The 24,250-nt window shown below is 40.0% G+C and overlaps 2 protein-coding genes across 3 annotated transcripts in view; one reads left to right on the top strand and one right to left on the bottom strand.

Moving 5' to 3' along the window:
- Window positions 1-2,035: 2,035 nt before the first annotated feature.
- Peg10 (paternally expressed 10) lies at window positions 2,036-12,462 on the bottom strand. The gene is given in 3 exon segments (XM_027955455.2): window positions 2,036-4,050; window positions 4,053-5,218; window positions 12,232-12,462. Coding segments are annotated over 3 exon segments (2,346 nt in total). The 5' UTR covers window positions 12,237-12,462; the 3' UTR covers window positions 2,036-2,875.
- A 211-nt stretch (window positions 12,463-12,673) lies between these two features.
- Window positions 12,674-24,250, top strand: part of Sgce (sarcoglycan epsilon) — a 70,094-nt gene continuing 58,517 nt past the window's right edge. For both annotated transcript variants that reach the window (XM_027955445.2, XM_027955443.2), the window contains exon 1: window positions 12,674-12,842. In XM_027955445.2, coding sequence (XP_027811246.1) covers window positions 12,734-12,842 — 109 coding nt within the window. In that variant the 5' untranslated portion in view covers window positions 12,674-12,733. The remainder of the gene's footprint in view (window positions 12,843-24,250) is intronic.

Raw genomic sequence — 24,250 nt, 5'->3', positions numbered from 1 at the left:
GGAATGGGATCTGATGTGAGATGTCTGTGGTGGGTGATGACTGGATCAATTCAGGAGTCCAAGAGGTACCTACAAACTTAAACAAAATTCCAGACTGCACCATTTAGATGTGTCCATCTTATTTTGTGCACCTGCAAGTTCACTGTATGTCTTCCCATGATTGAATCAAATACATCATCGCTCAAACTGAATTGACCCTTTATAAATGTATGTAAACCTTCTCTATTTCAATATCCTAATATGATGACCATACTTACTTATCTTCAGGCTTGACTCGCAATGGGAGCTCTTAGATCTTCTTCCTTGATTTAATTAATGAAGAATGCAAATTCTGATGTTTTATTTATCTATCTCCTTCCTGTTTTTATTTTGCTCCCTTTCTAACTTCTTGTCTCTTCCTTATGAATAAAGGCATTTTTGTTGGAAATGCCAAAAGAAAGTTTTAAAGTATCCAATTAACATAAATTTGATCAACAGAAACAAAATAAATCAATTGAGAAAGGAAACTTATCAAACTGAAAAAGGAAACTTATCAAATTGAAAAAGGAAACTTACCAAATTGAGAAAGGAAACTTACCAAATTGAGAAAGGAAACTTACCAAATTAAGAAAGGAAACTTAACTAAATTTCAATACTATAGAGCAATAAATGTAAGATTACTTATCCTTAACACCTAAAAGATAGTATAGATAGGAGTAGAGCATAGTACACACTGCCAAAAAGTCAATCACAAGCTTTAGTAAACAGTCCGACGTGTCAGGGATTTTGTGAGTGGTGAACCCACGCCAGCATGCTCTCCCTGATCGTTTTGCTGTTGGCCAGGCTTCTGCTTGCAATGGTGGCAAATGTCCGTGTGCACATGCCAGGGCTGCAGAAAATGACCCATTTCTAGGCACTCTGCAGCTTGAAGATCAATTGAAAACTGTAAATTTGACACACAGCAATTTGAATTCAAATGTATGGAAGATGGATTGAGATTTGAGGTAAACGGAAGTAACGCTTCACAATAGTCCAGAAGCACAAATGCACCATTTTAAAAATACTCTAAAACACACAAGTGATTGACAAGCTTTCTGATTCCATTGAAGAAAATAAGGAAAAGTTGTTTTAGACTAAATAGCCAATTAGGTTTTTCTTTTGTGCAATTTAAAAAGTCCAATAAATTGAAGATTTGTTATAAATACTCCAGTTCTGAGGAGCCTCTCATTCACAGTATTGTAAGAAGTTCACAGTAAAGAGATATCTCACGCTATGTTTTTTAAAATTTGTACTTAATTTAACAATAAGAATTGAATAGTACTTTGTCATTCAATGGAAACTTTTGAAAGCATAGCCAACACTTTAAAACACTGTTAAAGAACACTACTATAGATAGAAGTTTTAAGTATTTAAACATGCAAGGATAAGGGGTGGGGGATAATAATGAATATATGAAAGATGAGGCTGATGAAAAGGAAACTTCACCATTAAGACTCCTCTTCAGGCAATTTGGAATATAAATCCTGTAGCAGGGTTAATGGCAGTAGTAGAGAATTAAACAGAAAGAGAGGTTAGACAAGTGGTTCAAGGTAGTAGCAAGGGACTAGGTTAAAGAAGTCAGGCAGTCCTAGGTTAGCACAAAGAGTCCAGGAGACACCAGAGGTGTCACTGGATTGAAGACAACTCTTGTGTTGTCAGTTGCTTTGTGAGGCCTTTCATCCATTGGCAGCTTGATTCTTTCGAGGTGATTACCCTCAGGTCATCTTCTCATTAAAGAAGTCCATATCCTCAAGACAGTGCCCAGTGCTCTAATTCCTCTTCCCTCCCATACACAGGAGTGTGGGTCTGGGTGCAAAATCATTTCCCCTCTCCAATCATCCTAATGCTACAGTCTAATGAGGGGACTGATGATGGAATGCCCAGATGCAAATGGAGGCAGAGACGTAGACAGATGCTTCCCAAACTTCAACTGGTGTTTTTCCAGCCAATTAACAACATTCGTGAGAATTCTTTCTGAAGTCCCAGCACAAGTTGGTAACAATTAACTCAGAGCCTCTTTTAAGAGTTGGGTACGGGATTTAGGAGTCCTTTGATTTGCTGATCTTTAGCCCTCACGCATGATTGAGAGGTGGTCACAACATTTCACAGACACCTAACACACCTGGAGCCATTACTGGCATGATGATGGTAAGATGTTGTGTCAAAGCCAGAGTTCTTGGGTACACGTGATTTGCACCAGGATATGAAGGCACACTCTTAACATGCAAGAGTCTGTCTGAGAGCACTTTCTTTTCAGGCCTGAGGTGTTACATGTCGCAGGGGTGTTTGCCTGCTTCTGGGAGAACCAGTCGACTTGCTGCTCCTTGAGAATTAACGGAACCATGAAAGTGGAGTTTGAAGATGGTGAAGTTTCTAAGGGTGCAGCAAGAGGATCACGGAAGCCTTTCAACACTGCACCAAAAACTGTGGCTTCCTTTATAAGGCTTCGGTCCTCCAGTGAGTCCCGAAGCTGCAAGAAGGGTCATGTCCTCCTCCTCCTTGTCTCCCCCTCCCTTAAGAAATCAGCATTTCCTGTGTTTGCATCAGCTTCTCTGTAAAGAAATTTGGCAGCCATTAATTTAGATGGTGACAGAGGTTTCAGACTTCTTTGGAAAGTAAACTTTTTAATTGGCAGTCAAGGTAAAAAACTGAGATAATTTCTTGGTAAATATTATTTTGAAGGTCTTCTGGTGCTTTAAGATGTGTGCCAGTTCAGGGTGGCCCTGACCTTCTGTAGCCTTTCAGAGAAGATGTGGCTTGAAGATACAGTGGCTCAATTTAGCACACAGTCACTGATTGAGAAGCTACACAGGAATAATCTTTGAGGGAAGAGATCTTGAAGGGACATGACAGGAATTCACATGGTACTGTAAGATGGAGGCGGCGGTGGCGGCGGCGGCGGCGGCGGCGGCTGCGGTGGCGGATACTGCGGCACCGGAGGCTGGCGGTACCAATGTGGATTCCAAGTGATCATAACAGGTACATAGAGAGATCTTCCTTGACCATCTCGTCCCACTGGGTACCACGCAAATCCTACTGGGTAGGTCGGGTACGTGGTGTATGTGGGGTACGACTGGTATCCAGGTACTTGAGGAATATATTCGGTGTAGGTTGCCAGGTGTGCTTGGTCTTCCAAATTAGGAATAGATAGGCGAGGATACTGATTCTGGATGGTGAAATGGTTTGGAGCTCGGCAATCATAAGAAACTTGCAGTTTCCACCCCCTCTTGACTTGGAGAACTTGGGCTCCGTTTGGTGCAATGGTTGGGGTAATCAGGCCATCCTTCACATTTCTCGCCACGAAATCTCGGAGAGCTGCCATTTCAGGTTCAGACAGGGAGTACACGTGCCCACTGGGAATGCTGTGCGCTCCAGGTATCATCTCTATGTTGGGGTCAACCAGACGGTGATCTGGGTAGACGTGCTCATCAACTGGAGTGTACACATTCTGGACGTAGTAATACCTCACTGGTTGGTAAACTCTGTATCCGTCGACTGGGTAGTAGAGTGACGGGTGTGGTGCTGGTGGTGGGAGCGAGGGAGGTATTGGAGTGTACATCCGGCAGTGGTATCGGCAGTATTCGGAGTCGAAGACGATGGATCGAGTGCTCCAAGTGATGTTGGGGTCATGTGTGCTCAGCCAGCGAACCCCCAGGACGACAGGAAAGAACGGAGACTGAGTCACATCAAATGACAGCACCTCGCGGTGATCTCCCAGGTCAACAATCAGGTTGTGAGTTTCGTGGACAACTGGGCCCGATGCGATGGGGCGCCCATCAATTGCTTCCACGAGTATTGGCCAGTCCTTGACTCTTATAGGAATTCCATTTTGAGCAACGTATTCGTGATCAATGAAGTTTCCAGAAGCACCAGAATCGATCATGGCTCGGACGAACAGGGTGTGTCTGCCCGGAAGATGGATCTGGAGCATCACTTGCAGGTGTGGAGATGAAGCATCATCTGGTGGGGACCTTATTAATTCCGGCCCGGTCGCTGAAGGTCCCTCTACAGCGGGGCCGGGGAGTTTCCCGCCGGTGAAGACTTTGAGGCCTTGGCAGGACAGTTGTCGGCGTAGTGACCTCCGTTTCCACAGTAGAGGCAGAGGTTCAGCTTACGGCGTCTTTCCTTTTCTTCCTGGGTCAGGCGCATGCGGGCACCTCCCACGGGCTCGGTGGGATCTACCTGGTGGTGGCTTGACACGTGAGGCATCACCAGCGCCCGGGGTGGGGAGCGTGGCTTGCGAGCAGCAGCAGCTCTGGCCAGCCTTCTCTCAATGTGAATGCACTGGCCGATCAACGCCGACAGCGACTTGGGGGCCTCGAGGTGGGAGAGCTCTTCCTGAATGTGGTCGCTGAGACCCTCGTGGTACTGGTCAATCAGGGCAGGTTCATTCCAATCCAGGTCCTGGGCAATCATCTGGAAAGCGTTGGAATAGTCGATGACAGAGCCCATGCCCTGGCGCAGACGTCTGATCTTGCGTTTGGCGGCCTCTCGTCTCTGAGGGTCTTCAAAGACATGCTTCATTTCCATCATGAAGGCGGGGTAGTTGTGCATCAGGTAGTGGGATCGCTCCAGTTTGGCAGAGGCCCAACGGGCAGCACGGCCGGTCATCATGCTTGTCACGAAGCAAACACGGACACGATCAATTGAGAAATCTCTGGTGCTTTTTTCCATGAAGACTTGGCACTGGGACATGAAAGGAGCCAGCATGTCGGGGTTGCCATCAAACTTCTCTGGCAGGTCTTCTGGGCACTCTTCCTCAATTGGAGCGGGTGGGGCAGCAGCCGCTGCAGCACCTTGGAGCTCAATGTCGTCTTCATCATCCTCAGGGACTGGTTCCACTTGCTCACGGAGAGTGGTATTCTCCTCTGTGAGCTTCTGCACCTGGTTCTGCAGGTTGTTGTTTTCCTCGGACTGCCTGATGACCTTCTCTCTCAGGTTGTTGATCTCTTCGGAGAGCTCATCCCTCCTGCGTTCCGTCATGTTTGGGACGCAGGGGCTCTTGTGGCCGCTGGGCTTGTTGTTGTTGTTGTTGTTGGGGGGAGGGGGAGGGGGAGGCGGTGGGCAGTCGGGACCCAGGGTGACGGTTGGTGTGGGAGGAGACCTCCCAGGTGTTGCTTCACTTCTGTGGGGGTGGAGGCCTGGATCCTGGCCCCCTCTTGCACCCCTTCTTCTCTTTGTTTTCAAAACCCGCTTATTTCTGTAAATGAAGATAAGAGTATACATTCAACATATATATCTAAAGGGGCATAATGCAAAGAAGGTTTAGTATTTAATGCACCTCTCTGATCTACTTGCTCATATTAATAATTAGCCAACAAAGAAAACACATCCTCAAAAGAAAAGCAAATGAAGTCATCAATCAGGACAACAAATAATGAAAGCACTCTTCTTTCTCTGATGCTCAAATGACCTTTTCTTCCTCAAAAATCACCTTTTCATTTTGATTCATCAATATGCAAACTTTAACATCACTATGCTCACCTTTATAGGCTATAAAGAATGCTAAGACACAGAACATAAGTAATTTTGTATGGAGGGAATGAAGCAAGAAACTTTTAGGCAAAGATAGATACCAAATAAATTATGCAAAACAATTCCAAAATAACTTTTGCAATTAAAGAAATTAGGTGAAAACCAGCTAATATCCCAATTAAACAACAACAACTAAAACAACCACACAACAAGAGAGATGCCTGCATTTATCAGCTCTGAAAAAGAACACATGCCAATTGTCATGACCTCTGTCCACTTCTACAGAGAACATAATTGATTATCAAATCAAACAACCACCACCACCACAAAAAACACAAGACTGTCTAATTACTTTTCTGACCATAATTTAACTTCCCAAAGAGAACTCTCTTTGGGTCAGAAATGGCACTTAAAGCAACATGTATATGTCAGTTTCCTTCCTCATTACGTAGTCATTCAACAAATATTAATTGATGCCTCCTAACAAGAACTAGGCTAGAAAATGAGACTTTTTTCCAAAGATGACCAATAATAGTTAATTATGACTTAATTATAATAGTTATTTATTAAAATTCAATTTAATTATATCATGCAGATAAACCACATAGCAAATGTTCAACAACTGTCTGTTGGCACTAATAAGGTTATTAATTAGAAAACAGAAAGGTAACTTTCTGTTTAAATAGGGAGAGGCTGCAACTATAGTGACCTGGGCACCCATTTACATACTAAAGCTATTCTTTTGTTTGTTTGTCCCCCCCCCCCCCTTAAATACTGTGTTGGTCAAACAACTCCAGGACTTTATTGATCCTTCAGGTCATCAGTTTGCAATTCCTGGTTCTTAATCAAGATTTGTCACCATAGCCCCACCCCAAAGGTTTGTAATATTCAGGTGAGACAAAGCTATACTCAGGGCTGGGGGGTCTGGGGGTTGGGGTTGGTAGGTGGGGGTGTAGGAGTTAGAAGGTGGGGGGTAGGGAGTGGGGGGTAGGGAGTGGAAGGTGGGGGATAGGGGGTAGAAGGTAGGGGGTAGGGAGTTGGGGTAGGGAGAGGAAGGTGGGGGATAGGGAGTAAAAGGTAGGGGGTAGGGAGTGGGGGTTTGGGAGTAGAAGGTGGGGGATGGGGGTAGAGAGTGGAAGGTGGGGGATAGAGGGTAGAAGGGGGAGGGGGGAGGGGGTGAAAGGTGGGGGTAAGGGTGGAAGGTAGAGTTGGGTGGGTAGGGGGGTAGGGTGAATGGATGTGTCTGGAGGTGGTATAAGAGAATTAAATGTTCTAATTATGAGTGTGATGTTAATAAATCACACAATAAGTCATAATAAAGTGTCTTCCTGAAAAATAGTGTTAAGTGCATTTAGAGTGATTTAATCATTTAAAATTTCAATAATTTCAAATCCCAAATCTGGAAAATTTAAATACATAAGAAGTTTAAAACTTAATATATAGTATATGAAAGTTTAAAAAGTTTTTAAAACTTTAGAAAGTTTAATAAGTTTTTAGAAGTTTAACTTTTTTAACTTGAAAAGTTTACAACTTCGAGAAGTTCTGAAAGTTTTAAAAGTTCAAAACTTTAAAAAAGTTCAGTTTTTAAAAAGGTTTTAAACTTTTTAAAGTTTAAGAAAAGTTTTAAACAGTATAAAAGTTTTCAAAAAATATTTAAATTTAGTTAAAAATGTTTAAAACACTTTGTAGTTTAAAAGTTCAAAACTTTTAAGTAAACAAAACTTTTAAACCATAACTTGTTTCTCTCTGACCTATCAAAGCAAAAGTGGTTATTAAATAAATTACATAAAGTTAAAAAAATGTTAATTAAAGAAGTTAAGTGGAAAATAACTAATATTTCAACCTCTAGGGTATAAGATAAAAGGGGATATGGTAATAAATCACTCATGAGCCCCCCCCCTTTCCTAATACCCCTCTTATCCCCTATACCACCTCATTTTCCCCTGCATTCTTTGCTGTTGATATGGCCTCTCCAAGATGTGGCAATAGAGCAAGCAAGGTCCTTAAGGGACAAGTGTTAGTGTGTAATTTTAATAATTTTAACTTAATTACTTTAGTAACTTAGGCTACAAACACAATGAATAATTGACATTCAAGATAATATATTATCAAGCTTACAAAAATTAGAAGACACAACAAACACATCATAACTTGTAATGTTCAGTCTCATGTCCAGCTCTTTAAAAACAATAGGATAGGTAACAATGGCAATGCAAAGCACAATATAATACAATTTTTATTTATTAAATTAAGAATTTTAATGTCTCATTAAAAAACAACTAATAAACAAAGGTCAGGTGACTAAGGTGTCACTTAGCTTGTGTGCACATTTTAATCAAAACAGACAAGGCTTCCTACAGGGCAGTCACAGCATGGCCTAGTGCAGCTTGACACAGGTCAGGAAGGTTAATCTACGTGTCAATAACAGATACTGGGGTAGGCTATATTTAAGCTGAAGTTTGATGATTTTACCATCTATAAAAAAAATGATGGGACAGAAATTACATTGGGAAATCATCAAATAATATACTGTTTAGGGAAACAAAATCAACAAGAATTAAAAATTCAAATGCCTTCATTATACAGAAAGGTAATTTACAAGTGAGGAGACTGGAGTTAAGATCACAGGGAGAGGCTACAATTATCTATTTGGGGAATGCATGCCCCTTCCTCTGCCCCCCTCCAGACATTACATTTTGTTTGTTTGAATAGCACTAATATATATCCATATAAAATTGAGGCCTTATTTGGCTTGCAAAGTCACCAGTTTAAGACCTCTGACCTTTACCAGTGTTAGGACTCAAGCCCCCACTGGGGTTTGCAATTTTGGGGTGGGACTCTTAAGACCAAAGCAAAGTAGTTAACCCATTAAAAGTTAACAGAATAGTGGGCAAGCAGGTTAATACTAAATTTAAGTAAATTACAAAAATGTTTAACAGCACCAGGTACAGTGCAAGTTCACAGGATGCAAGGAGCATTTCAACTTGATTTGACTAATAAAACTCTGGCTCCTTAAAGTCCCTCTTATAGGGACTGGATTGGAGAGGTGGGGTCAAGAGGTCCCATTCTTGAAAACTGAGAGGTCACACTGCAAAAAGCCAAGCTGCCTGGGACAGAAGTCATAATAAATACTTCAGTTTTAGTCTACTTAGTAATTAAGTACATTTGATTAATTATCAACTTTTCACAATGACTTCTAGAAACTTATTCCCCAAATCCACCAAAGAGCAAGAGTAGCCAAACAACAACAACAACAACAAAACCCCCATACATATACATCCCATTAGTAAATGAAACACCATTAAGCAACTCTTAATTGTTTTAAATTTTCAAAATGTCCAATTTTTTAAAGTATTATGTGCATCACTTGTAAAATTCAAGTTCTATTAATATGCACCTTTTTAAAACCAATGTTTTGAACCTCTTTAATATGCAGACACAGAATTCCCAAAGAAGCAACAGACTTAAAGCTGTAATTATATGCACATATTTTCCATAGATTGTATATTTTTAAGGGGCCAGGGAATTGGGGGGGGGTGATAGACTTTTGGAAGCCAAAAAACTTCCATTTCTCCCCTTAAAAAAACTCCTGGCTCATAGTTTGTAATATAGAGAACCAGGTTTTTAATTTCTTCATTAATTAGAATATTTTTACATGGTACATTTGACTGGCAATAAGTAATACAGATGTTTAATTATGCCAGTTGAAACAGTCTATATTTTGTAACTATTTTATGTTTCATTACACAAATTTTAAATGTCAATGTATAGCATTAATAACCTATTTGCCCAAAATTTAAATAATTAGTTTTTTATGAAAAAAACTAATTACTTAGGATAACAAATAATTGGCTTTTTATGAAAAAAGCCAATTACTTGGGATAACAAATAATTAGCTTTTTATGAAAAAAGCCAATTACTTGGGATAACAAATAATTAGCTTTTTATGAAAAAAGCCAATTACTTGGAATATTAAATAATTAGCTTTTTATGAAAAAAGCTAATTATTTGGAATAATTTAAATTAATTTAGTGTCTTTATAATTACAGCTTACATTATTAATGTTCAAAAATGCATTTTTTTTTAAAGAAACTCTTAGATATGTGAAGGTACAACCCAGGACAACAAAGCACCAAAGCAGAATAAGAAAACAGAAAAGACCTGCAATACTAAGCAAGAAGACAAATAAACCAATTTACTCTGGTCATTTAACACATGTTAATGAATGCCTACCACGTGCCAGGCATAATTTATTGTATGTAGGCAGGTTAGCCAGGGCTAATCCCTTAGTTTCCAATGGGGAAAATAAACCCCAGTTTCATAGACACACACACACTTCATCCTTGCTCAAAGGCCAAACCAGCAGCACCAATGTGCCACTTAAAACTCCTATGAAACAAACACCGCCCAAATTGTTCCTTGTTTTGTATTCACCAAAGCATTCAATTCCAGTAGGTCCACTAGTGTCTTTTAAAAAAAAGGTAATGTGAAAATACTTTTTAATTTTATTTTTTTAATTTATAATAAAAACATTTGGCTAAATTGCCTTTAGAGTGTGCACAGCCAAGTCAGCTTAGACATTCCCATCATAAATATCAGTTTAAATTGTAAGATTGTTATTTAATATATGCAAAACACTTATAAAAAGTGTTTGCAAATGCCAGGTATAATTGTTGTTAATTGTTCTTATTTATTATTCTTGTACTTATTAGATACTAGTGGACAAAAAGCAAAACCGCGCAGCAGAGAAACCGCAGGGGGGCGGGTCTGTGCAGCCAGGCTCAGGCAATGAAGGCGCGCAGGCGCATAGGACAAGGCCTAATGGGAGGGACGGGGGCTCACACTGCGCAAGCGCAGGAAGGCTCTGCTGAAGGCGGGGCTGTAAGGCCAGCTCAGAGGAGGCAGTCTCAGGGTGGAGCCAAGCTTTGGAGAGGCGGGGTCTGGGCAGGCCACCTCAGAGGAGGGGCCTCAGGGAGAGGTGAGGTCTGGGCAGGCCACCTCAGAGGAGGGGCCTCAGAGAGAGGCGGGGTCTGGGCAGGCCACCTCAGAGGAGGGGCCTCAGGGAGGGGAGGGGTCTGGGCAGGCCACCTCAGAGGAGGGGCCTCAGTGAGGGGAGGGATCTGGGCTGCCACCTCAGAGGAGGGGTTCAGTGAGGGGCGGGGTCTGGGCAGGCCACCTCAGAGGAGGGGGCTCAGGGAGGGGCGGGGTCTGGGCAGGCTGGCTCCAAGAGTCAGCGCTGGAGAGGCGGGGCCTGGGGAGGCGCGCTCTGGGGAGGCGCGCTGCAGGGGAGGCGCGCTCTGAGTAGGCGCTGGGAGGGAGGAAGGGAGGCGCTAAGCGCGTTCTGAGCAGATACTGCAGAGAAGGCGCGTTAGGATGGGCGGGGCAGGCCAGAGACTGGCTGCTACAGGGCTGCAGAGTGTCTGCACGCCACTCCCAAGATCCCGCCCCCAAACCCCTCCCACCAACCTCCAACAGCCAGATTCATCTCATGCAGCAAGAGCAATCACCCCAGATCCAGCCCCCCCCCCCCCCAACTCAGCAAACCGACAGTTTCCACAAACTGTTGCTGGACACCGATTCGCGCCACCACGACAACTACACAGCCACTTCAATCAACATAACTAGGCAGCCTAATCTGCCATCCCCAAAAGTCAGCGCCCTTCCACTCCACTGCCATAGCAGGAATGGTGTGGGTAGAATGTTAAACACTAATTTTTTTTGCCCAAGGCTCCATTTTGTCTAACAGAACCATCATGCACAGAGCCATCCTGCAAAGAAATACAGTGGGAGCCATTCGAAAAGGTGAAAGGGTGGGGTCCCCATCTAAGAAGCAGAGTAATTGTACTCTGCAGCCCTTTTCCTTCTATACCTGGTTTATCTGTAGCGCCAAACAGCCTGCAGCTCATGTACCTCTGCAGCAGTTTCCACTTTGCAAGCCTTTTAGGTGTAAATTGTTCCGCAGTTCATGTGCCTTATAGCGCATTGAAGCGCTATTGTATAGCTAATATCATTTTTGTAGCGCTTTTGAAAAGCTAGTCTTCAGCTCAGAATTTGAAGCGCATTTAAAGCGCAAGCTAATCTTTAGTCTGCAGCTCAGATATCGCTGCAGTTTTTACAGGTCTGTAGCGCATGTAAGCGCCAGTCCGTAGCGCGAGAAGCGCCCATCAGTTTCTAGCGCATGAAGCGCCAGTTTGTAGCGCATGAAGCGGCAGTCCTTAGCGCATGAAGCGCCCATCAGTTTCTAGCGCATGAAGCGCCCATCAGTTTCCAGCGCATGAAGCGCCAGTCCTTAGCGCATGAAGCGCCCATCAGTTTCTAGCGCGTGAAGCGCCCCTCAGTTTGTAGCGCATGAAGCGCCCATCAGTTTGTAGCGCATGAAGCGCAAGTTTGTAGCGCAACTGAAGCGCTTATCAGTTTGTAGCGCATGGAAGCGTCAATTAGTTTTAGCACATAGCACTTTGTAGCATTTGTAGAGCTATCTGCAAATTAGTCTGTAGCTCATGTGCGTCTGCAGCTCATTCCTGTCTGCAGCTCATGTCTGTCTACAGACCGTATCTGGACTTGGGTCCTGGAAACCAGAGCCCTGAAGGCTTGGTTTCCCCCAGTCAGTTTTGGGGTTCTGCCAGTGAAGGCGTGGCAAGGTTTGCGTGGAGACATTCTGGGGCGCTACTCCATCTCCCGCAGCTCCCGATAAAAACGGGGAATGAATGTGATCTTAAAAATAAAAAACATCCTCACCGCATACTCACCACGCGAGGACTCCTCTGCGAAGACAGGAAGGAAGGGGTCCCACACCTGGCCAGGCGTGGGCTCCACTGGGTGCTCCGCAGCCCGGAGTGGCTCCGGACGCGAGCCCGCTCAGCGGACCTCTCGAGAGGCTCAGTGGACCCTCTCCGATGTTCTCCTCAGGTCGCAGTCAGGTTTCTTCGACACACACCAACCGAAGTTGAAGCGCGTGTACCCGGAGCCCAGACCGCCTGCCTTATATAGGCTGAACAGAGGAGGGGGGCGCCAAATCCCAGCGTGCTCTGCGGGCTGGGGGGCGGAGGGGGGTGCGGGGGCGGGAGGGATGGGGGATGGGGGAGGGGGGCGATGGCCACGCTTCAGTGGCCCGCCGCTAGAGGGAGTAGGGGATTAGGGAGGGGGTGCTGGATGCTGAGGCTGAACTGGCCAAGCTGGGAGGAAAGAAGAAAGGGAGGGGAGGGGAGAATCGAGGACGGCCGGCCTAGCCAGGCCAAGAATGCTTTTGCCCCGGTGGTGGGAGCTGGGAGACCCCTGTGCTTGGACTGGACAGGGTCGGGGGACACGCAGGATGAGCCCCGCGACCACTGGCACATTCTTGCTGACAGGTTAGTGGCCTGCGCGCGATGTGGAGGTCCTGGGCCAAACAGGCCGCCGCCTCCCCCTCCCCCACTCGGGTTCGGGTACCGGGGCTCGCCCTTTGGGCTTCAGCCCCTCTTGATGCCCCCATTGTATCCCTCTTTCAGAATGCCCTGTACCCTACTTTTGGGGACTGTGGGTCCCTCTCCAGGATTGACCCCTGGCCTTTTCTTTTTCTCTGAACCCCCACTGGCCCCTCCCTGACCAGCGGGCGCAGAAATTTCAGCTCCAGTTTCCATTCCCAGCACCCTCTGACACCCCCCACCCCAGCCCCCTAGTTGGACCTCTCTCGATCTTGTAGCAAAGACCTGGGGGTCGCTGCCCATTTTGGGGGGATGTTACCCCGTTATTGGGGCCCCTTGGCCTAGATAGGAGCCAAAGGAAATAGGTGTCAAACCGCGTCCCCCTATACAAATAACATCTTTTCTCTTTTTCTTGAATCTGGGTGAGAGAGAACACTAAAACCCGACATTTAAAACACCTAATTCACCCTTCTTCCTAAACGCTTTTCTCAGAGGTGGAAATCCCATTTTTCTTAGGTTTTTACCGAGCAGGGAAGCGAAATCATGCGATGCCGGGAGCCAAACAGGGCATTCAGGTCAGGGTTAACCCCGGTTTGGGGGCTAGAGATGCTGCAAACAGCACCGTTTGCTCCACCAAGTGCATTATTTTGAGAAAGCAAAAACAATTGAAAACAGCTGTGGATGCTTCCACTGTGCTTGGCGGGCTTTGGAGGCTCTCAGCTACGGAGGTTTACAGAGAGACCTCGCTTTCCCTACAAACATTACATTTTCTTAAATCTTTTAGGGTGAATGAATGCGTTTGCTTATGGTAACCGCACATCTAATCCTTTGAAGCGGGTTGCCGAGATTCGGCCCCAAATATTTGTGTGAATGTATACCAATAAACATTTTTTTTTAAGTGGGGGAAAATTGCTGATGAGAAAGAATGCTAAATAAAAGCCTTCGTGCAGATTCCCATTTAAACCGCCCCAAAGTGTTATGCATTAGGAAAACTGACAATCTGTTGCTAATCTTAGTAAAAGAAGTTTAAGTGAGAAAATAAAATTGTTTACAATTGATATTTCTGAAACACAGATGAAACACATTAGTCTTTCGAGACTAAAATTGAACATACTTTAGTAACATTGATCCAACCTATTTTAGAGGATAAATGAGAATTTTACCCATTGTGCTTGACAAAGTGGTAGGGACTCCGTTTAAAAAGCGAACCTTTCTAGGAATGAAGTAAACTTAGTCCATTTATTGAGATTTTACATCTTATTAGAAATAAATGTTCACCATTAGGAATTGTGAACAATTGAATGAATGAAGTGCAGATTTCCAATAATGAAAGGCATTTTTCTAGAAGTTGGGAGAACACAATACTTTTTAGAAGTGACTTTTAATTTAATCTAAGCCTCTTCTGCAATACATAATAATTCTAGGATTTCTTATGTTTAGTAGAGCACTGTTCTGGTGACTGCCCGACTGTCAAATTCTTAGCAGTTTGTTTTTTAACCCAAGTTACTTCACCTAGTTGTTAACTGATAGACTTTGTTCTCCTAAAAAAAAAAAAAAAAAAAAAAATGAATTAAAAAGTAGTGTAGTTGAAAAATGGGGAAAATTCAATTTTAAAAAAACCCATCCGAGACTTTCAAAGTTTAAATCAGTTTGATGTTTTAATTTCAAAATGTTAGCCAGGATTTATTTTTGTAAAATTTTAAAAAACGTAATTAGTATTTTTAACATAATAAAATGATTTCTACTCATCGTCCAAAATTCAGGGGAAGAACCCCAGAAAAGTATAAAGAAGAAAATCAAGATCACCTGTAACCTTTTCACCCTGCAATAATACCAGTAAATATTATAGAATCTGCTTTTTTATACTTTCTCTATGCTTATATAGGTATCTAAAGAATATATATTTTTCATGATTACATATATACTTTCTGGAAATTAAAAAATGGGATCAAGTTAATTTTCCTCAAGGGTTTTCCTTCCAAATAGCCTTTAAATATTAAATAATATTAAATTTTCAGAGTTTTCTTTAAATGAAATAATATTAATTTCTAATTAAATATTTTAATGAACAACCTTGGTATATAAATATTTAAAACCAGAAAACAGTAGAATTTCTTCTGTTTTCACTATTCTAACATATACATAATTGTCATTTTGTTGTATTTCCTGTTTTTTTCCCCTCTACATTTGAAAAAAAAATCTTTTTCACTTTGCTTAGAAGTATATTTTTCTAAGGGAAAAGGCAATATCAATAGATAATTAGTTTAGATAAAACTTTCCTGCTATCTAAAACAACACAATATTAAAAATAACAAACATCAGTAGATACTTTAGATATTTTTGTGTTATTAAAAACAAATTTAAAAACAAAAAAGCCCAATAAATATTAGTAGATAAGGACTTTAAAGACTTTTGATATTTAATATCTAAATGACTTTTAGATTTTCTCAGATATTTATTCCCGATGTTGATGGTTTCCTACCCATTTTTACAAGGTCAAATGTAGAGTGAACAAGGTGTTAGTTGTCATTATATACTTTACCAAATAATAACTGAACTTTGTATAAGGGCATTTTATCCATTTTTACAAGAATTTGCCCTGAATGTACCAAGCTGTTGATTAACCACCTATATTTAACTTCTAGTATGGTCGGAAAATTGCATTTGAAAACCTAGAGGGATTTTTCACTTGTCAAATAATAATCAGACTTTCTTTTTGGATATTTTACCTCTGTTATAACAATTTGCCATGTATCATGAAGCTGTTGATTTACCTCATGTATTTTAGTTCTAGTGGAGTGGGAAATTGCATTTCAAAAGAAACTAAAATTTTCCTATGTCAAATAATTACTGGACTTTCTATTTGGACATTTTATCCATTTTTAAAAGGGCAGTTTGTATGGATCTATGAGCCTTGTGATTTGCCACCTGCATTTGTCTTAATTTCTAAGAAGGTAGGGAAAACTTATTTCTAAGCAAAGTAGAATTTTCATTTGGCAAATAGTAACTGGACTTTGTAATACTCATTTTATCAATTTTTATAACAGTTTGCCATAAATCTAACAGCTGTTGATTTATCTCATGTATTTAGCATAACTTCTAGTATGGTAGTCAAATTATATTTTTAAGCAGAGTAGAATTTTCACTTGTCTCACAGACATTGAAAATAGCAAGGAATAGTACCAGAAAAAACTGATTAGAGACAACCCCAAAGAGATAAAGATAACATGTTTCCAGTTTCTAACACTCGGTTTTCCATTGATGAAAATCATCCTCTAAACAAAATACTGAAGCAATGAAGAAATCCTGTCTTGTTAAAAATTCTCAAGTCAAATATCCAGATTGTTTGTGTTTCTGATAAGACCAGTGTTTACAGATCACATTTTCTCCAAAATAATCAGCCTGCCTCTTTCTCTGTGTGGTTGTTTCTTCCTTCTTATTTCTTACTAATTGTCCACACATACTTACAATCAATTTCCTTTCTTAAAATTTACTCTTCCAAACTCTATAAACACCTAAATGAATATTCTATTATTTATCTTATTTCCTACTCTTAGTGTAAAAATAACTCTAGGTGAATAGATGATATGGATTTATGTGTCTGTTAGAGAGTCTTGGGCTGGAAAAGGAAATTTTTTCACTTTGCTGCATTTTAGTTCAGAGCTTCACAGAAATATAAACGTGATGACTCTTTTCTTTCCATACTTTCCTAACCTTTCCAAGAGACAGATAGACAAATGGACACACACATCTAACATCCCAGTTTTCTAAATTTAGGATTCAGTTCTTCTGTCTGTCTCCCTAGAAACATTAAGTACTATATTTTTTTTTAATTAAAAAAAAATTTTTTTTTAAAGCCAGTGTTTCTAAGGATCAACAAGTCATTTCAAATGACTGTTTTCCTGCTCGGAGTTTTCAGGTTGATAGAAACAGATAGAGTCTCAATGCTCTCAAAACTATTTCACATAGATTGCTCCTAAGCTAAATTATCTCTACATAATTACCACATTTTGATTTTTCAAATAATGTAAAGTATTGAAGACAATATTGAATTTTAAAACAACATATAACACTCCCCCCCCCCAACACACAATCTCCACACCCTGACACTAGAATAAACATTTCCACTTATATTCCTTTTCTTCTGGTCTTTGGTCTGTGTGCATGCATATTTTGATACAACTATAATTTTAATATGTATAGATCTTTTACACTTGGTTTTTAAAGATAAGCAATTCTTGCTTTCAGCAAAGTAATTGTCAAGGCTTCTGGCTGCTCTTGTGTGAGGACTAATTAGCAGAATTGCTGGGTGAATGGGAGGCAGGCTGAAACCAGTACTAGCTAGGTGTGTGGGTTATTGGGTTTTGGTAAGGGAGTAACCCTAGTAGGGTCACAAACCTTTGCCCTGGGTCTTAGTCTTCTTCTTCTTCTTCTTTTTTCTTTTTTTAGCATTTGCATGAATGATTTTGACAAAGATCTAGGAGGCTTGCTTTAAAATTTATGGATGACTGGAGAAGGGATAGCTGTTGCAAACAGATAACAGAATTTAGAGTTAAACACCATTCAAATATGGTGCAATGCTATGCTGAAAGCAAAAAGATATTTTATAGCAGCAAATGCATCGTAATTCATTGGTGTGGAAGAAAGGAGATGACTTAGTATGTGGCAGTTCTTTAGGGGAAAAAAGGCTAATATGAACCAGTGTCATGTCATGATATAGTTAAAAAAATACACACACACACACATATATATATACATATATATGTATATATATATATATGTCAGAGTTAGGCTATATTAATAGTATAGTGTCCATATGTCACAAAAATTAATAGTAAACCTTGCTCTAATCAACCACATCTGTAGTATTGTGTTCATTTTGGCTGTCACATTTAAAGAGAGACGTTGACAAATTAGACAACTTCCAGAGCAGTCTGTGGGGATGGTGAGGGGTCTGGCAATTCTGTCATAGGAGGTATTCTCAGAGGGTCTGGAAGTGTTTAGCTTGAGCAGAGTAAAAGTAGACATGAACTCCCTTCTGTTTGCTTGGAAAAGCAGAACCAGCATCAGTGGGTGAAAGGTACAGATAGATTTCAACTTGAGACCTTTCTAACAGTTTGTGCTGCTCAACAAGAAAATCAACTTTACTTGTTCTATTCTTTTACAATTGCAGAAGTAGTCACCTTTCTTGCAATGAATATTTTATTTGAAGGCCATGATAACATTTTAGTGTAGCTGACATAGATACTTGTGGTAGAAACATTTTATTTGATTTTTCTCATCAACTGTGTAAAAAGAATGGTCTTATGTGTTGCAAGTTGATCTCTTACAACCTGAAAATAGCGCCGACAGGGTAATTTAACACATTCTGTCCTCTCTCTTGTATTCCATTTTCAAACATGAAAATCTGAGAAGAAAATGAAAGATTCTTTTTCCCCTGCAAAATGCCCTGTTCTTAGCTTGCATCCTGGAGTCACTGCTTTCCTATTATTTCTTGCTGTCTGTTGGAGCAGAGCAGGCTTTTCAGGCAGAGTGGCTGCGGATGTTGGGGACACCCAGGGGTACAGGGGAGCAGGCAAGATGCTGGCTGCTCTCGTTTAGGACAGCTCAAACCTTGGCTGTTTCTTCCCCAGAGGAAAATGTGGGGCAATTCTCCCTTCAGTCATTGCCCCCCTCTCTTATGATATATTTCCTTGCAATACTTATGGCTACAGTTTTTTTTGTTTTGTTTTGTTTTATCTTTTCAATAGCAAAATAACTTCACTCCATGTCAGATTAGCTGGTTTCTGATTACCTCAGGGGGCACATTCTTAGTGTTTCCAACATGTCTTGGAACAGATTTTTCTTTCATGTCTGCCCATCTGCCTATTGATTGTTTATTTTGATGATCTGATCTAACTTTGAAAATGTGATTGCTAAAACTTAATCTGCGGAGGATACAAGACTTCCTTCCAGGACCCCCTTTCCGAGTAGCACTGTGACTATAGAAACCATTTTTATGCCCGAGAGTCTTGTAAACTATGGAGGACTCTGATGAGAGATGTGAAGAAAGGAGAGACTAACTATTCTCATCTTCACTAACCAACTTTTATCTGCTGCTTTTACTCCTTCCTTATACCCAGAACTTTCTCCTCCACTTCAATTGTTAGGTTAGAAATAACATGCTCACTGTCTGTGTGCAGTGTTTTTTTTTTTTTTTTTTTTTCTTTTTTTAAATGTTGAACAACTTTCTCCCCTTTTATTCCCTCTGTCTTTTGTGAAAGTGCCATGTACTTTTGTGGGGTTGTAGGGGTTGTAATAATGCAAACGGCAACTAGGGATGGCTTTATTCCCAGTTGTTGAAGATGCCACAGGCGTTCTTGGGCTGAGCTCATATTTCCGAGAAAGAAATGCTCAAAGGTGAGGTTCTGGCTTGTCAACATTCACCTGATCCACAGGCGGCTACTTGCAATTCCTTGAATGCAGGGCTGTTTCCTGCACCAGAGCTTGGGAAGTAATGATCCATAATGTTTAAGTTGTAAAAGTTATCGTGGGAAATAAATAAATAGTTTCAAAATATTCCTTGATGGCATAAATACTGTTAAATTCTCAGAAACATTAATATGTGGGTAAAACCTAAAACACTCTTTTCTTCTTGGATCCCTCTCTGGTAAAATTTTTTTTTAATCTTCATCTAAGAATTTTAATACAATATTTATGCAGTAGTGATTTAAATCCATTTTATTATTTAAAAATCACTCATCTTTAGCACATCTCACTTTCTATCTAATTACCTTAGGCTAATCAGATTTTTAGAATAGATCTTTGGCAGCCTGTGCCACGGGAATCGCCACGGCATCTGTTGTGACATAGAAGGACAGACTTTCTTTTCTGATAAATGAAGCCGCTCATTTCAAAAAATGTTTAGGGGTTAGGCAGCTTCAGTGTAAATTCTTTCCCATTCTTTAGCTTTTCACTCATTCATCTGGTCACCACTTTGATTATTATGGAGATTTGGGGTTCACTGTGAATTTGAAAGAAGAGATCACAGTTAATTTTCCATAGCAGTTAAAGTGAAATAGTTTAGTTCCCTATTTTTTTTAGCAGTAGGTATAGAAATATAGTTGCTCTTTTACCTCAGAATGGAAAAGAAAAGAAAAAAAATTAGCCCCACGTTTTTTTGTTTTTCCTTCTTAGCAAATTAGCGTTTCTCCCTCTGTGGTAAGGTGACATCGGCTTTTCTCTCTTATGAAATAGTTAATCAATGTAGCACCTTTAACATCTTTCATTTTCTGTAGGTACATAGTTGATTCTAATCAAAGACCAGTACCGCAGGAGTGAAAACAGAGCAGGTTGCTACATGTTCATATCAGAAATCTGAAATGTACAGTATTTTGTGTTTAGCCATTTTTCTTCTAAAAGTTCAGCTTACAGATATATTGATGAAAGAGTTCAAAGATAGAGATAAGGATGTTTATTGCAGTATTGATAGTAAATAAGGAAAAACTGGGAAAAAATCTTGGTTGTATTTTTGAATTAGTAATTCTTTTATTTATTATTTTTTGGAGGAGAGAGTGCTGAGTGTTTTTGAGACCCCGTGTTAGAAGCTGGGAAATACACAATTCCACCCATCACAGAGCTTCTTACACTAGTGGAATTGACAAAGATTAATCAAGTTGCTTTTTCAAATTAATCTTTGTGATGAATCATCAAATTATTACACAGGTAAACATGCCGTTAGAAGTATGATAAGTGCTATAAACATTATTAGAACATCTAAGTAGAAGATTCGGTTGCATTTGGTTGGGGAAGGGGAGAGTTAGGTTTTTCCAAGAAGTAGAGGAGTTGTGAAGGATGAATAAATGCTAGTGAGGTACAGTGGGGAAGGCAAAAAAGAAGAGGTCTGCAAGAGGCCCTGGGGCAGGTAGAGCATGTCAAAAAGAAATTGCTGAAGAAAGTTTAGAGATGTTGGAGCAGAAAGAGGGGCGAGTGCCCTATGAATGAGGCTAGAGCTGGGGTCAAGAACAAGTCTTGTGGGACCTAGGAGACCATAAAGGGTTTCATCTTTATACTAAGGCCAACAGGGAAGTCTTCCAGAGGGCTGTAAGCAGGACAAGATCAGATTTGCATTTCAAAAGGAGTACTTCAGCTGCTTTGTGAAGAGGTTGGAGGAGCCCAAATAGATGCACTACCAGCCTAGACTACAGTAACCCAGGATAGAGACCATGACATTGTGGGTTCTAGTGGAAATAAGGAAATGAAGATAAGAGGGACATTTTGAAGTGTAAAAATGGATGAAAGAGGGTATTGGATTGAATTTGAGGAAGAGTGATGAGATGTCAGGGATGATTTCTAGATTTCTGTCATCTGCATAAGTGTAGATGTAATGTCATTCATGGGAAGAAGAATGCTGAGAGAGGGTCAGATTGTAAGGGAACAATCAGGGGTTCTTGTTTGGTCAGGATGAGTTCAAGGTTATGGTAAATAAATTGTGATTGGGACAATAGAAAGCTCTGTAACCTTAAAATGTGGTGTCATGTAAACAGGTTCAAGATATAGTCTAAGTGAAAAAAGTGTGAATCACATTATTTAAAGAAGAGCATGGTGTGTGTGTGTATTTATGTGTACAAATATATGTTGCATATGCATAGAATATGAAAATCTGTAGAGACTATTAAGAGCTTGTATTCTAGGTAGTGGCATTAGTAGGACGGCAATAAGGGTGTGAGAGGGCATTTTTATAGTTTTTACCTTCCTGGTTATAACATTGAAATGTATCACAATTAGAATGTATGGCATCTATGATAAAGACAGGCAAGGACATTTAAAGCAAACACCCAAATTAAGAATATCTTTCTTTTAGAGGTATCTTAATCAGAAATATCACATAAGCATTATTGCATTTTTTAATTTTGAACAGGAAAATTTCCCTACGGCTTTACTTCCCTAGCCCAATAGCTCATACGTACATTTTGCCTTTTAATCCCATTTCCACTAGAATGCACTATTACACTAGATTTCACATAGTAGAGCACATACTGTTTTATTTTCTGCTTTTCACTAATTTTATTACTTTAAAAAGAGTCTTACATTTTGCAAATGAGGGCATTAATTTGAAATGCTATATGTAACTACTGCATACATTATATATCCCTTTTATTGAAGATCCCACTAGTACTCCTTTATTAACTAGTATTTCTGCTATGGATATTACTGTGTCTAGGAAGGAAAACTCAAACTTTTCTCCTTAGGCTATTTGAGCAAAAAACAAAACAAAAAACCCCACAAAAAACAAACAAACAAAAAAGCTACCAAGAGAAATGAATAACCTTTTCTTCTCCATTAACTAGTCTATCAAACCAACAGCTCCTATACCGGACATTTAATTTTCCATCCTATTGTGGTATTATGTTTAGTGCAAAGTTGGAACCTTGTGCTTATGGCATTTTTTTTTCTTTTCCTTTTCCTTTTTTTTTGCTTTTGTCGCATTATTTTCTCAGAATAAATACCAAAGAGTTTATGCGAGTCGAGGAGTATGGATATCAATATAATTCATTTCTGATTACGTCTGGCTATCTTCAAAAGGGTTAAACTGCAGCATTCGACTAGTGTGTCTAAGCAGGGCAGGGAAGGAGGACTTGCTGAGAGGCCGGCTTCTCAGACTTGGGGGAAGCCACATGGTAGAATCTGGTCTGGTTGGAGCTCCTGGGCTGCTGGCCATGTTGCTGGGTAGTCTCTAGCATTTACTCTATTCTGCCTTGGAAATACTATCATTTTTTTATGTACCATAATTTTGGGGAAAAAAAAAACAAAGGTTGCCATATAATGCTAGCTGTAATGATAATATTTTCTATTTGAAGATTATTTTTTTAAAAATCACATTTATAGAAGTCCACATCTTTCTTCAAATTATTTAAAACACAAATATAATAGTTCAATTTTTTGAGCACATCGTTATGTGCTAAGCATTCTTCTAAAGATTGTTAATGTGTCATCTCAGGTTATGGTCAATACCTGCATGATGCGGGTACTGCTCTATTCTTACCAGATAAGAAAATGAAGGCACAGAGATATGAAGTAGTTGCCTAACAGACAAAAACTGAGATTTGAATCCAGATACTCTACTCTGATAGCAAATGTTGCTTTTCTACACTCCAATTTTATGTCACTCTAAAATCTTTTATATTTTAATCAAGTTTTTAGTACAGGCTAAGAATTACAAAATTTCTAATGATTTTTAATTCTATGAAACAATTGCTTACATTCTCCTATGCCAGGCTTTTCTGTTTTAACAAAATTTGAAAGCCACTTCTTCTAGTATTTTTGGTTTAATGTCTTGCTATTATACTTCTTTTAGGAATATCTTTTCCTGATATCTTTCAGAGGTTATAGTGGACAGTTTTCCTCAGCAAAGCTTTGGCATTCCTCTTTCCTCCATAGGTTCTCATTAACATTTTAGCTTTCCTCTCTCAGTGAATTGTTTTGTGTTTTGTTTTTGTTTTGGTACACACAGTGCTTGGGATTAATTTCCACTGCATAGCAATAGCATTGCCTCCTTGCTAGCTGTTTCTAATCCAGGTTGTTTTTCTAAAGAGAATAATAAGTTGAATATGATAAATATATCAAATTACATAAAAATATATGGTTTACAAATTGCTTTTTTATTTAACTGTTTGGGGGTAGTATTGATGGGTGGATGACATAGACTTTGCAGCCAGCTATGAAAGGAGTTAAAAATCCAACTTTGCCACTTAATAAACATATGAATGGTGGTAAGTTACATAATTTCCTAAGACTTCTTATTCTTATTGTAAAATGGTTTTGTTTGTTTGTTTGTGTTTTGTATGATGCTGGGGATCAAACGCGCGGAGACTCACACATGCCAGGCAAGCACTCTATCACTGAGCTACATCTCCAATCCTGTAAAATGGAACTAATACTACCTATTTCATATAATTGATGTAATAATGAAATTAGTTAATATGTATAAAATCCTAAGTGTAGTATCTAACACTTTAGCAATCACAACATAGTAGCTAATAAGAAGTAATAGTAAACTAACATTTTTGAAGAGAAAAATATGAACAAGTTTTTAAATATAAGGAGCAACTTTAAAGTATTAAGCAGAGTTAGATAAACAAAGGGAAGAGAAAAGTGTAGGGTGTAAAAGCAAAATAGCCACTTGGGTAGGGGGTGGTGAGAGAAGAGAAGAGATGCAGGGTATGTGAGCTATGCAACCAACTTCTGAAAACAAGGACTTTGATTCTCTTAGAGTAGAATATGAAAAGAGATAAATGAAGAGTGGACAGAGAAAGATTTGACGGTTTGCTTCTAAGGTGAGTGTGTTAATCAGATTAATTTTCATTTGGCATGTC

The sequence above is a fragment of the Marmota flaviventris genome, chromosome 1 (genome assembly GCF_047511675.1).
Source record: "Marmota flaviventris isolate mMarFla1 chromosome 1, mMarFla1.hap1, whole genome shotgun sequence".
Taxonomy (NCBI): domain Eukaryota; kingdom Metazoa; phylum Chordata; class Mammalia; order Rodentia; family Sciuridae; genus Marmota; species Marmota flaviventris.
Note: the sequence above shows the minus strand (reverse complement) of the source record. Positions and strands in the feature narration are given on the sequence as shown.